General features: G+C 35.2%; 1 protein-coding gene across 2 annotated transcripts; it reads left to right on the top strand.

The window, feature by feature from the left end:
- The first annotated feature begins 1,903 nt into the window (after positions 1 to 1,903).
- LOC101693104 (vasoactive intestinal peptide) lies at positions 1,904 to 11,162 on the top strand. 2 transcript variants are annotated; one of them, XM_004753583.3, is made up of 7 exons: positions 1,904 to 2,101; positions 3,349 to 3,463; positions 5,257 to 5,379; positions 6,189 to 6,293; positions 7,240 to 7,371; positions 8,463 to 8,548; positions 10,315 to 11,162. In XM_004753583.3, exons 2-6 carry the CDS (start codon positions 3,357 to 3,359, stop codon positions 8,503 to 8,505), a joined length of 510 nt encoding a protein of 169 aa, XP_004753640.1. In that variant the 5' UTR covers positions 1,904 to 2,101; positions 3,349 to 3,356; the 3' UTR covers positions 8,506 to 8,548; positions 10,315 to 11,162. The 2 variants fall into 2 exon arrangements, with proteins under 2 accessions (XP_004753640.1, XP_004753639.1); XM_004753582.3 differs by having other exon boundaries at positions 8,460 to 8,548.
- The last annotated feature ends 2,063 nt before the right edge of the window (positions 11,163 to 13,225 follow it).

Genomic DNA, 13,225 nt, shown 5'->3' with positions numbered 1-13,225 from the left:
TTCGGTTTACATCCATTTCCTTGAAAGAAAAGACAAGAAATGCATTTAAAAACAAAGCAAAACAAAACAAAACAAAACCTAAAACCCCAAACCAAAAAACTTGTGAATTAAGACTTTGAACCTGCAGATGGTGCTATGGTCCTATTATGAAATTCAGTTTGGCTTTCTAGTTTAAATTCATAGGAAAAAAAATACAGTTTTTTAATTTAGTGTAATTTTATCTAGAAATAATAAAATTGAATTGTTTCTTTTTACTTTTGTGTTTTATTATTATAATGGGAGAAACTGTCTTTACCACTGGAAAAATGGAATGTAGTTACTCTGTGAACACTAAGTGCCTCGTTAGACCAAATAATAATCAACTTTTATGTCTTTTTTCATTTGGATTTTTCTGCTTATCTTTCAGCACCGGTTTTTCTGTGGCTTTCAATCAACTTACTTTGCTGTTTCTGTTCTTAAATAAAATTGTTTCACTGAGAATTGAGTGACGAAGAGCAAGGATAAAAAATTCCACATGAGAATCATTTCAACCTCTAGTTTGTAATAATCAGGTAAAAAAAGATTTCCTGGAATTAAGCCACAGGAACTCTGGCTAAAGTCAGAGCTGTCAACTGGGAAACAAATTTCCAGACATTCTGAAATTTAATTGATTTAATTTTTCTTGTAACTGGATTAGAAAATATGATGAAGCATAGCAGGATATTCTTTTCCTGGATCAGTCTGGCTTTGAATGAAGCCGATAGATACTAAAATTTTAAAGTAGAAGAAAGAAAGGGGGCTTTAGAGTCTTTCTCCCTTGAGGAATTTAGGAACAAAAATGTAAAAGGATATACACACTGGAAATTTTTAAAAATTATGGGAAAGATGACATTTTACTTTGTTGTCCACAAAGTTGTTCATGTGGCTGTATTTTTACCTGAAACTCTGACTGAATATATGCTCATCTAATTTAAATTAAAATCCCCACAAACAGAAATTGAGTATTTATCAAAGTACTTCACATATGCTTTCCAACTAGTTCTTTGAAACCTGTCAACAGACTAAGCTGGAAATGTTCAAAACGCTGGTGTGGGTGTAGGTGTGTGTTCAGGGGTAGAGGGGAGAAAGAGAATAATTCTGTATAGTGCAAGGATCTATACAAAAGTTGAAAATTTCTTCCTTTACAAAGGAAGAAAAATTGAATCCCTTGATATATACAGTCTGGTAGTTTATTTTTTGGATCATTTGAGGTTGTAGATGTGAAAGTGCTCTGGAAATTCTGATATTTTGTGCAAATGTGAAATAGCAGTACCATTGTGACTTTACACAAGTGTGTATAATGTACTATCTTAGCGCATTTCTGAAACTTTTGTCTTGGGGATAGTTTCAACATAAAGGAAATGTAATAATAAAGAAATGGGAAATTATTTCTAGATGCTTTTAAAATTAGACCTCAAGAAAGACTAAATCAGGATTTACATGAATAGCATAAAACATTTTAAAAGGCTTTAGAATTGAAACTTTGTAATAAAGGAGATTTATACATTTTTTAGGCATAATGAAAATAAGTGTGTGTTTTTTTCTGTATCCTTTTCTGGCCATAAAACTCTTACTTTCTGAAGGAACCCCCGTGGCCCTGGCTACAATAGTAATCATTCTCTAATTTCATTCCTACTAATTAAAGATTAAAACATTTCACATTAAGCTTTGTACATTTTTGTTGTTGTTGTTTATTTAAAGACAAGTAAATTTCCTCTTTATATCTTACATCTTGAAGTTACTCACTATAAATTTAAATAAATCAGACATAATAACATTTTAATAAAAACTCAAGCCTTATTCATCCTGTGGGAGTACTACTGTGACGTCTTTCAGAGAGCTTTGTGATTGCTCAGCCCTAAGTGTAAGCCCTATAAAATGATGGGCTTTGAAATGCTGGTCAGGGTAGAGTGAAAAGCAGTTGCTGGCAATAATAGCCAACCCATAGCCAGTACCAAGTTCTGGTTCAGCTCTGAGGGCAGAGAACTGGTGGTGCCTTTCTTGGCCTCCTCAGACTTCAGCACCTAAGACAGCTCCAATATTCTCCTATACGGAAAGCTCCGGAGGAACACTGCTTGGCAAGGTGAGTAAAAACTTTACTTTTCTTCTTTTGTCTCCTCCTCCTACTTTGAAACTTTTCTCAGGGTATATTGAATATTTCTCTCTCTTGAAAAGAATTTTACAGTGTTCTTCCTTTACAACAACAAAAAACAATTTTCTGAAGTCACCTGGTAAGTGTAGAAATGCTTAACTTCTTATATATTTGTGGATTTTCTGAATTCTTTTGGTTGGAAGATGCTTTGCCCTGCTTGCTCAATACTTGACTCAATACTGTCTTTTAAAAAATGTATTAAAGTAGGCTGTGGGTTTTTGTTTTATTTTGGGGGTTTTGTTTTTGCCTGTTATATTCATTTCTAGCTGAAGTTTTAACCTTTTTTTTTTTTTTAAGTGTTGTTCTTTCTATTTCATAGGTTAGTTATATGAACCAAGGAAGCATTCATTTTCCTCTTTAGGTCTAAATGCTGTGATTTTTATACACAGCAAGAAAAACAAAGCTTAAATTCTAAGTTTCTATCTATGAACTATTTAGAAATGAAATCTGTAAGTGGATTAGATATAAAAAAGCACAAACATTATTTTTAATATATTTTTCTTTTTGTGGTAAAAATTATTTCAATGGTAATATGCAGTTTAATAATTTTTGGTATTAATTTTCACTATTAAGTTAAGCTTGTTCAAACCTGGGCATAAGAAAATAAATTCCTAATAATCTCTATAGTTAAAAAGGGCAAAAGAAATGTATGTACAATTTTTATACTGATATGGGTATATATATATATATATATATATACACATACACACAAATACACACACACACACATACATATATAGACCCACATTATTAAATAGATGATACTCTCCAGTGTTATATTAATTAGACACTAGAAAGATAAACTGGTTCTTTAGTTAGAAAAGATACCAAGCATGCGTGCTACAACTCTGTTACAAGAAGATTATTCCCACGGATACTTCCAGCACTATGAAATTATGGCATTCCACATATACTTGGCCCCACTAAGTGCCTAGTGAGAGACAGGCAGCAGTTGAAAAGGACCCTAATTTTTATTCAAGCAGCTGTCACCAAAGAAACAAAACAACAAACTTCTTGATTTAAAAGTTAATTATATTGCAGTTTAATTCTTTCTATAAGATGAGAATTACTTTTTGCTAACCCTGCAAGAGCCTTCAGAAATTACTACTAGACACTCAGAATTACTTTGCTGGTGATATCCGTGGCTGGAAAGCTGATGTGATTCTCTCTCTTTCAAGGTACAAAGATGGAAACCAGAAGTAAGTCCCAGCTACTTTTGCTGCTAACACTTGCCAGCATGCTCTTCTCTCACACATTGGCATGGCCTCTCTTTGGAGCACCCTCTGTTCTGAGGTAATTATGCAGACAGTTGAACCTTCCTTTTTTATGTATATGGTAATTTTCTATATATTATTTTCGACAATTCAAATTTTTAAGTTCGTATTATTTATTTAAATTTTTGGTTGACGTGGTAAGCAAGGTTGAACATCAGATTGACATGACTATTCTGTATCCTGGGGTCCACTCCCAGAGCATGAGTGACAGTGTCAATGACTAGTTGTAAGGATAGGTGGACACATTTCCAAACAGGGAGGAGGAAGGATTTGATTTTCTTTTCATTCAAAACCAGTTTTAGATAAGAAATAAGCTTTTATCCATTATCATCTCTGTTCAGTTCAGTTTCTTATAGAAAAAAAATAGATGTTTAGTTGCCTACCTCATTATAGTTCATTTTCAAGATCAATCAGGAAATAATCTTAACTAAATAAGTAAATAATCTTAAATAATATTAAGGTTAGTGGCTAATTAGTGAAACATATATTCCATCATGCTGGACAGATCTACCTATCTAGCCACAATCAATTTGCCAATATCATAAATTGTGGAATAACTGATCTACTGAGATACCCTCCCCCAGTGAGTGAATTTTAATGTACTTGATTTCAACCCTAAATTCTTAGTTTCACTGTTCTATGTGTTGCATTTCATATCTCAAATTCAGAAATTATAACACAACTCTTTTTAAAAACTTTATCTGAAATAAAATAAATTTATCTTAAAGAAGTGAACAGTAAATGAAAGCTATAGTAGTTTCATATTGTCTTTCCAGTTATGGGTAATACTGAATAATCTCTTAGTTCTTAGCATTTGTGAAATCTGCTTTAAGCCAGATCTTATGTTGCTTTATAACTACACAGAATGATCTGATCTGAATGGTTATATCACATATCACAACAATCACAAGAGTGTCGAAGTTTGCATTGATTGCTAGGCTTCATACAAAGAGGGTTGCTTGTTGCTTCTACCAACTACTACATCATCAAAAGATGCACAAGTACCCAGAAGCTGATCCACTCCTTGGAGGTTTACACTAATAGTCAAAATAGACAAAATAGACACACTCATAATTTTAATAGTGTGCTGGTGTTTAAAATGTGCAAGCACTCAAAAATATAGTCATATTCCATGTATAAGCATGACTATTCTTAGTTACTCAGTAAAGCATTGTACATCCCTCACTAAAATAGTATTAATACATAAATTAGAAATAAGAAGACCCTACAAAATTTATTGAACTTAAGTAACTACTCAGAAATGGAGAGATTCTTTGTACTTGATTAATACAGAGAAATATATCACACTAAGGTGAATCTTTGGATTAAATGTACAGACCTAGATAAAGAAAAGCAGTAAATATCTGCCTCTTGAGAAATGTTTGACAAATAATACTAAACACCAACAAATACATGAATTGTTCTCGGTTTTTATATTGAACATTTAAATTTGTTTGAAGTTTCTGTTTTGTACAAAATATTTCTACCTGTGAATAACTTTGCAAAGTGAAGATATTGTTAACAAAGTGTACTTTGCTGAATGCACTGATAAGATTGATCTAAGTAACCCTTATGTTTGTTACATATACCTTGTAAAAGTTGCATGGCATCTATTTTATGGGATAACAAAAAATTTCCCTATTTATTTTCTAAGTAGAATATAGAAGCCAGTAAATCTAACTATGCTATCCATATACTGTGAACAGGTAATTCTTCTCAGAATATCATCTTATTTCCAATGGCTGTAAAACTATAAACACTATCTTCTGAGAAAGGAATAGATTATACCTCCTCTATATGTTTTCCTAACAGGTTGGATGACAGAATACCACTTGAAGAGGCAAATGAACCCGATCAAGTTTCATTAAAAGTAGACACAGACATCTTGCAAAATGCTTTGGCTGAGAATGACACACCCTATTATGATGTATCCAGGTGAGTATGTTTTCATTGACTTTTATTTTAGAAAATTTACTTTTGAAATAGAAACGACATAATTTGTGTTACTGTGAAACTACTCTTACAGTACAATACTACAGGTTCCCATGCTCCTTTGCTTCATTCAGACTAATTTATTGAAGCTCTAGCAGCTGTACCTGATTATCACATAGAGAGGGTGTAACAAGCTAGGATCAAAAAGTCCTTCCCTTGCACAGAACCATTTGTTTAGAGCAACATAAAAGTATAGACAGAGCAGTTATATACTGGGACAAAGTATAAAAATTCCTGATTTGGATAGGAAAGTTGGCTGACCCTCCCTAAGGGCCTCTCTCCCTTAAGAGATTTTGTTTCCAAATATTTTGGCAGGAGAAAGAGCAAAAAGTATAATAAAGTTTTTGCTAACATTCAGGATAGTTTCTCCTTGTATGTATCTTTATTTGGCATAGAAGAAACAAAGCACCATAAGTAAGTAAAGAGAAATCAATTTTAATATATTATTTTTCCATCAATATTTATTGGAGAATTAGTTTTAGAGTCTCTATCAGAAAGCATTACCTAATATTGAGATAGACTCCTAAAAATTTAAATTCTTTTAATTCTTTAAAGTTTTGTGTGAGAAATACATCTCCCAATATAAGTGACTAGAAAATGTTTTATTAAGTTGTCAAGAAACTTTCTTTTGGACTTACATTTTCACAAGAAGCTTTCAAATAGCTGATACGTTTCTTTCTTATTTAACGAGGCAAAATAATATTTTAAGAAACCATTTACAAAATAATGGCGGTCCCTCCTCCTTCTTTTAGGAATACCAGACATGCTGATGGAGTTTTCACCAGTGACTTTAGCAGACTCTTGGGTCAACTTTCTGCCAAAAAATACCTCGAGTCCCTTATTGGAAAGCGAGTTGGGTAAAGAGAATTTATGATTTTATCAAACACATTATGATTATTTAATCTACAAGTTATTTATTATTATTAATTTTTTTTTACTGTTAACAATTTCCTTATTTGGCTCAAACCTGAGAAGCCTTGATGATGTGCAGTTTAGTTGAAAAATAATTTAGATTCTTCAATAAATTATACCAGGCCCATGGACTAGGAAATCAACTTTTTAGTGATGGCTTACTGCTCACTGACGTACTTATTCTTCTTAAGCAGCAATCATTTATAAATCTGTAATCAAATTTATCTAGACACAGTAAAAAAAAAAAGGCATAGTATAAACTGAAGCAAATTTTATTTTATTTTTTAAAAAGATTTTATTTATTTATTTGACACAGAGAGAGAGAGAGAGAGAGCACAAGCAGGCAGAGGGGCAGGCAGAGGCAGAGAGAGATGCAGACTCCCTGCTGAGAAGGAGCCCGATGCGGGACTCCATCCTGGGATCACGACCTGAGCCGAAGGCAGTCGCCTAACCGACTGAGCCTCCCGGGGTCCCTGAAGCAAATTTTAATATTTATTACAGCATTTGTTTTTAAATTCCTGATCCAACCAAGCATTAGACGTTCTTTCTTTAAATGGCCAATGGCTGAATATTTAGATGGCACTATTCAGCATGGCAAAGCTTGTAAAGAATGTATTGTTATAGTAAATTTCCTCCCAGTGGGGCAGAACACAAGTTCAAGTATTCCCCCATTTTTCTTTGATAAATTAGTTTCTCAGTTAGTACAGAATGTGTATTTAGACTCTCAGCAAGTGCCAGAATGTGCTGGATTATTCCTTGCTCTCCTAGACTTGGGTTTAGATATATCTTTTAGTCTTTTTTAAGAGAAAAGGACTGGGCACTGGAATTCTGACTCCAAGACAATTGAAACTTTGGCATGTTTATTTTGGTTTCCTTTCACGCGTTCGTTAGCAATAGCCTCTCAGAAGACCGGGGACCGATCAAACGGCACTCTGATGCCGTCTTCACCGACAACTATACCCGCCTCCGAAAGCAGATGGCTGTGAAGAAATACTTGAACTCAATCCTGAATGGGAAGAGGAGGTAAAGGGACAGAGAACTTGCTAAAATGAGAAATTATACATGAGTTCGGAAATAGAAGCTCCATATGAAGACATTTATCTCTCTATCTCACGATCTATAGTCTGTGAAGCAGTAATGTTCAACCTTGGCTTACATTAGACTACCCTGGAGAATTTTTTAAAATCCTGATGTGTGCCTTACCCAAAACCAACTGCTAGAAAATTAGTACCTAGGTATTGGTATTTTTTTTAGGAGCTTCCCCACTAGATTGTACTGTGCATCCAGAGTGGAAAATGAGATTGTAGAGACATCTACTCTGAATCTGGGAACAGGTTTTATCAGAAGTGCTAATTTTTTTTAAGGTTTTAATTTGAGAGAGAGAGAGAGTGTGTGTGTGTGTGTGTTTGTGTGTGTGTGCACGTGCATACAGAGAGAGGGGCAGAGGGAGAGGAAAAGAGTCTCAAGCAGACTCCGTGCTGAGCCCAGAGCCTGTCATGGGGCTCGATCTCACCACTCAGAGATCAGGACGTGAGCAGAAACTGACTGAGCCAGCCAGGTACCCTCAGAAGTGCTAGTTTATTAAACATGTTAAGTACCGTCAATTAGCAACTTGATACCATATGGAACTCCCTTCGTATGCATACACAATAACTTTATTTTACCAAATCAAGCCATAAGTTCTTTTGTATTCCAAGATTCTGTAAGACCCATGTTTCTCTACGGTGAATAAGTGTTGGATTACAATAAGTAGGAAGTATGTACTTACACAATAAGTATTTAATTACTTATTATAATTAGCAGGAAGTGGGATGCTCTCTCTTTTTATCCCAATTATTTTTGTTTAGACGGTATTAAGAACAAACTTGTTTAGGCAAGATCAGACAAGATGAATGACTTTGCCCACCAGATTATAATTCTGTAAATATAATTTTAGACACTTTATGATTGAGGATAATCTTAGGTAAAAATTAACCTCAAAGTCAATTGGTTAGTCCTCAGGGCACTTTATAGAGCAACAGAGAGCAGCGAAAGTCACACATCATCAGTTCCCTGGAAGCTTTCTCATCGAAGAACCTTCACATGCACACTTTTCTTTTTCTGGTCTGCAGCAGTGAGGGAGAATCACCTGACTTTCCCGAAGAGCTAGAAAAATAATGGAAAAGCTCTTTGAAGCAAAGCTGCTGACAACTAACCAGTGGTGAGTATATCTATGCATTCTTATTCTTATTTTATTCTTAGAGCAGACATCTAATTATTTTAATAGGTGAGAGTCACTTGATAAAAAACAGCTTAGGGGTCTCACAATGAGGCCTCATGGAAAAAGACACTTCTATATGGCACTTCTATCTTCTATCTTTCAGTAAACAGCTGAAAATGATTCATGCAGGGCTCTAATAGCAAAAAAAAAAAAAAAAAAAAAAGAGAAAGCTCACAATGGGCCAACAGTTTGCCACCTGAATAGTACTCCTAGTTTACTCAGACGTATTTCTAACCTTCTGTTGAGATATAAAACAGAGGAATCTGACTCACGATAATGGGAAAAACTGGATTTTTCTTGAGACTTGAGCCATGCTGCTTTTAATAATTTAAGGTTTAGCCCCATGAATGACTGTTAGCACTTCATTTAATTTAAGTACAGGGAAATGTGACCAAACTGCAGTATGGTTTGTTATTATAAAAACACCAAGGCACTCTGGGTTTATTTGTATTCCTTGAACCATAGAAAGCTTCATGCAGCAAAGTTAAATGTAGCTTCTTGTACCTACAAAGTGAGTGTAGGTGCTATGATCCAATAGTCTTTATATTTCAAATACTTTTTGAATAGAGAAAGCACAAGTAGGCTTTTTTCTTTTTTAAGTGATAAGCTTGTTTTCCCAGTTGTTTATGTATATATGGATACAAGACATAATTCTTTCCTGGGTTACAATAATGTTTACATTAGCTCATAAAATATATTTATTTATATAATACATTATATATTATATATACACATTTATATAATATACATTATATAAATAAATATATTTATAATATTTGGCCAGTGCCTAATGAAATTTTATGTCATCATTGTATTAGAGGTTGGTTAACTTTTTTCTGTAAAGGGCTACTGAGTAAATATTTTTGGCTTTGTGAGTTATATGGTTTCTGTTATAACTACTCAAACTCGGTCTTGTAGCAGGAAAGCAGCCACAGATAATATGTAAAATGAATGGGAGTCACTATTTTATTTGTGAAACCTCAAGTTAGGCTGGACTACATATAACCTCTGACTAAGTCAAGGAGACTAAACTAGACCCACACGCAGAACGCAAACAATCCATGGTCTTTATGAAATTCCTGGCACAGAAAGCTCAGGTTTTTGTGAGAGTCATCAAGCATGAGCAGTGTCTGAGAAGACACCTGCCTGATTTGTTGCTTTTGTCCACTGAAAGACATGTTCAAGGTCCTGCACTGGCCCCCTCCTTACCAGGTACAGATATTTCAGAGAAACAAGTCCCTTTGCTCAAAGAAGAGAAGTCATACATCTTCCTGAAAACGTTTACAAGAAGAAGCTCGTTTCATTTAATTAAGAAATACAAGAGGAACCAAAATATAAAGGAGGATTAATTGTTCTGTCTTTTGTAAGCTGTAAGATCATTTACGGGATTCCATCCCCCCTTCTTTTCTTTTCCGAATGGGTAATTTGGGACAGATTCTTTTAATGGGAAATCCTGTGTGTCAACCATGGGTGAAAATTACAAGTGGGTAATTATAATGACAAATTAAAGCACCTCTTCATATGTCAGTTTTGTTCTGACAATGAGTCCTTTGGAAGATACTTTTCTGATATCCCAGAACATGACAGGCTGTTCGCAAAGGGTAAAGGGAAGTAGATGTGATAAAATGAGTGGATGAGTGAATGAAACTAAGATGCTGTAAATAAAAATATTTTCATGCTTAAAACACCATTTTTTTCTTTTTCAGAATTCGTGAAGGAAAATGATCGGCGGAGTAATTATATTTTGAGTTCTACATGTGTAATTCAAGAAAACAACTTCAATATCAAAACCAAATAAAATATATTGTGTTGTGAATGTTGTGATTTACTTTATCTTAATGTAATAACTGTGATGTTTACATTGCAAGTATTATTTGAGCGTTCTAAAACTTGTCTTTAACTCAAAAAAATCCTGTAATTTCATATGCTGTGTATCCTTTCTGACAAAAATATATTTAGTGATAAGTAAATACTAGGTTAATTCCAATTATGTGAGGCTTTTGGGGAAAGTAGTAATAGAACACAAATGATGTGTTTATTTATAGAGCATACTTAACTATTCAGAAGTGTGGAGCACATAATCAGTGAGTCTAAATTTGAATGTTAAGCAGCTAGAATGCTGTGTTCAGTAAACTGCAAAATGTCTAAGAGAAAACCAAAAACAAAGATAGAAAGACATTCTTTGAAACAGATTTTCAGGAAGTGGTATGTATTTTCACATTTTTAGGCATCATTTATTTTGAATAAGATTTAGTCTCTCCCATTCAGATCTCGTATTTGCCGAAGGCTCTCTTCTGTTGTGGTGTATCAGTGAAAGATAATGGCCTCTGTTTCTGACATCCGACCTTTCCTTTTGCTTGTGTGAAGTATGTGTAAAATGTAAACTGAATGGAAACTTTGTTTTTCTGTAATAAATTTTTTTTCCATAATTACTCAAATAATGCTTTGGTCATCGGCTTCCTTCAGTGAAAGTATATTTGGAGACATGACTATTTTTCCAAAAGGACTGTAGGAAATTAAATAGAGAAAATAAAGAACTTTGATTATCATTCCAGACACTTTCTATTGTTTTGATTCTGTTAAGTGATACAGCAGTAACTCCTTTTAGCTCCCAAGGCAGTCACTAGATGGTCTTTGTGATGTTTGAGGTAGGACTCTATTTGATTCTGTGTAAGTTCTAAAATCACCATGACTCAAATATGAGAGAAATTTCTTTCTCACATAATGGTAGAAAGGAAATATCATGGGTTAGTTTGAAGGTATTATTCCATGAAGCCTTCAGGAAACTAAACCTCTTCTCATGATCCAAAATTGTAGCTGGAGTTCCAGGCATCATCTATGCATCCTAGGCAGTAGGATAGAAGAAAGAGCATAGAAAAAAAACCAGGGACAAAGAGTGCATGTAGGGACGCCTGGGTGGCTCAGTTGGTTAAGCAGCTGCCTCCGGTTCAGGTCATGATCCCAGCGTTCTGGGATCGAGTCCCACATCGGGCTCCTTGCTTGACAGGGAGCCTGTTTCTCCCTCTGCCTCTGCTGCCACTCTGCCTGCCTGTACTCTCTCTCTCTCTCTCTCTCTCTCTCTCTTAAAAAAAAAAAAAAAAAAAAAAGAGTGCATGTAGGTTCAAGTGAATGACACACCAGGGGCAGGCTTGACATTTGTGGGGCATAATACTCTGCAACAGGCAGAGTGTTTGGGCCAAAGGTGGATGCAAGGGGGAATGAGGTGGTGGTGAAGTCATGGGTTCCAAAGCCTGGTTCAGCTGCTCGCCGCTTGACGATCAATACTGGAGAGACAAGTAGGAAAGCAATGTTTGCTTTATTCAAGAACTGACAACCTGGGAAGATGGCAGTCTAATGTTCCAAAGACCATCTTCCCTGTCCAGGTGAAGCTGAAAGGTTTTAAAGGTGGGGGGGGGCAGGAAAAGGGAGAGGGGCTCTGTGTAGGAGAAGCTGGTGCCCAGACGGATACTCAGATATTGACATGACCCTGGACAGACTTGCTGGCATCATCTTCAGCTATTCTCAAATGTGGTCAGGTCTTATCTTCTGGGAAGTTTAGTCCTTCGCTCCTTAAGGCCAGTGGTCTACACATCTCAAGGAACGTAAGTTAGTTCTGGTATGGGCCGAGGGATTAGGTTAGCAAGCAGGAAGTGCATAAGCTTGAATCAAGTTGAACTCTTGAGACCCGGTTGGGGTGTTCTTACAACAGAAGCTCATGAAATGCATCTTGATGACACCTTTACTCCAGGAAATAGCTTAAAGATAGGTAAGGAGATGGTGGAGATGTGAGAATGGTTAAAAGACAATGAAATAGTTTAGTAGATGAGTGGGAAAGTAAATGAACGAGGAAAAATTCTTTTCTGATCTGAACAATCCAGTGATGAATGAAATGATTTAAAAACATGAATCAATTTAAGTAGTCTGAGATTTCTTTTTTAATATTATTTTGAAAGTCTAATGAAAGCTAAGCAGCTTTTCCAGAAGTATGCACGCAATAATTTTTGTGCTTTTGGAACAGTTCCTAAATCTTTCTTGGACCTAGAATTTTAGGGGCTTCATTGATTGGTCTTTAAGAATCAGTAGGCTGCTAGTCGTTCTGTTTGGAGTTATGTGGAAGAGACCCTGCAAATAGGGAAAATGGTATGAAGACTGTTAAAGTCATCCAAAGGTGAGACAACAAGAGGTTGGACCATACTAGTGGTCATGAGAAAGGAAAGGACTGATAGTAAGAGCTAACATTTATTATTATATAGCACACACTTCCCTAGGGTCTTTATGCTGTAATATCATGTCAAATATATGAGGTATGTATTATTTATTCTTCAAGCCAGATGAGGAAGCAGAAGTACAAAATAGACCACAAAAACATGACCCTGGAAACCCACATAGAAGAGCTCCATACAGTCCTCTAGTGAGCCTTCGTGAAGGACCCGGAAGGACTAAATGACTTTCCCCAGGTAACATAATTATTTAGTGGCAGAGTAGGGAATAGGGCTCAGAAGCTTTCTTCCCCTCACTCTGTTTCATGCCCAGTACTGAAATTGTCAAAATTGTCAAAATTCAGTGCATTCTGGGAAGATGGCAGTCTAATGTTCCAAAGACCATCTTCCCTGTCCA

This window comes from Mustela putorius, unplaced genomic scaffold, assembly GCF_011764305.1.
Source record: "Mustela putorius furo isolate JIRA1106 unplaced genomic scaffold, ASM1176430v1.1 tig00000450_pilon_pilon_pilon, whole genome shotgun sequence".
Taxonomy (NCBI): Eukaryota; Metazoa; Chordata; class Mammalia; order Carnivora; family Mustelidae; genus Mustela; species Mustela putorius.
This window is presented reverse-complemented; position numbering and strand designations above follow the sequence as displayed.

Excerpts from the sequence above, each read along its gene's own strand:
- LOC101693104 (XM_004753582.3), top strand. The coding sequence starts at position 3,357 with ATGGAAACCAGAAGTAAGTCCCAGCTACTTTTGCTGCTAACACTTGCC. Across the intron at positions 5,380-6,188 it reads CCCTATTATGATGTATCCAG|GAATACCAGACATGCTGATG; the intron begins GTGAGTATGTTT and ends TCCTTCTTTTAG. Across the intron at positions 7,372-8,459 it reads ATCCTGAATGGGAAGAGGAG|CAGTGAGGGAGAATCACCTG; the intron begins GTAAAGGGACAG and ends TCTGGTCTGCAG.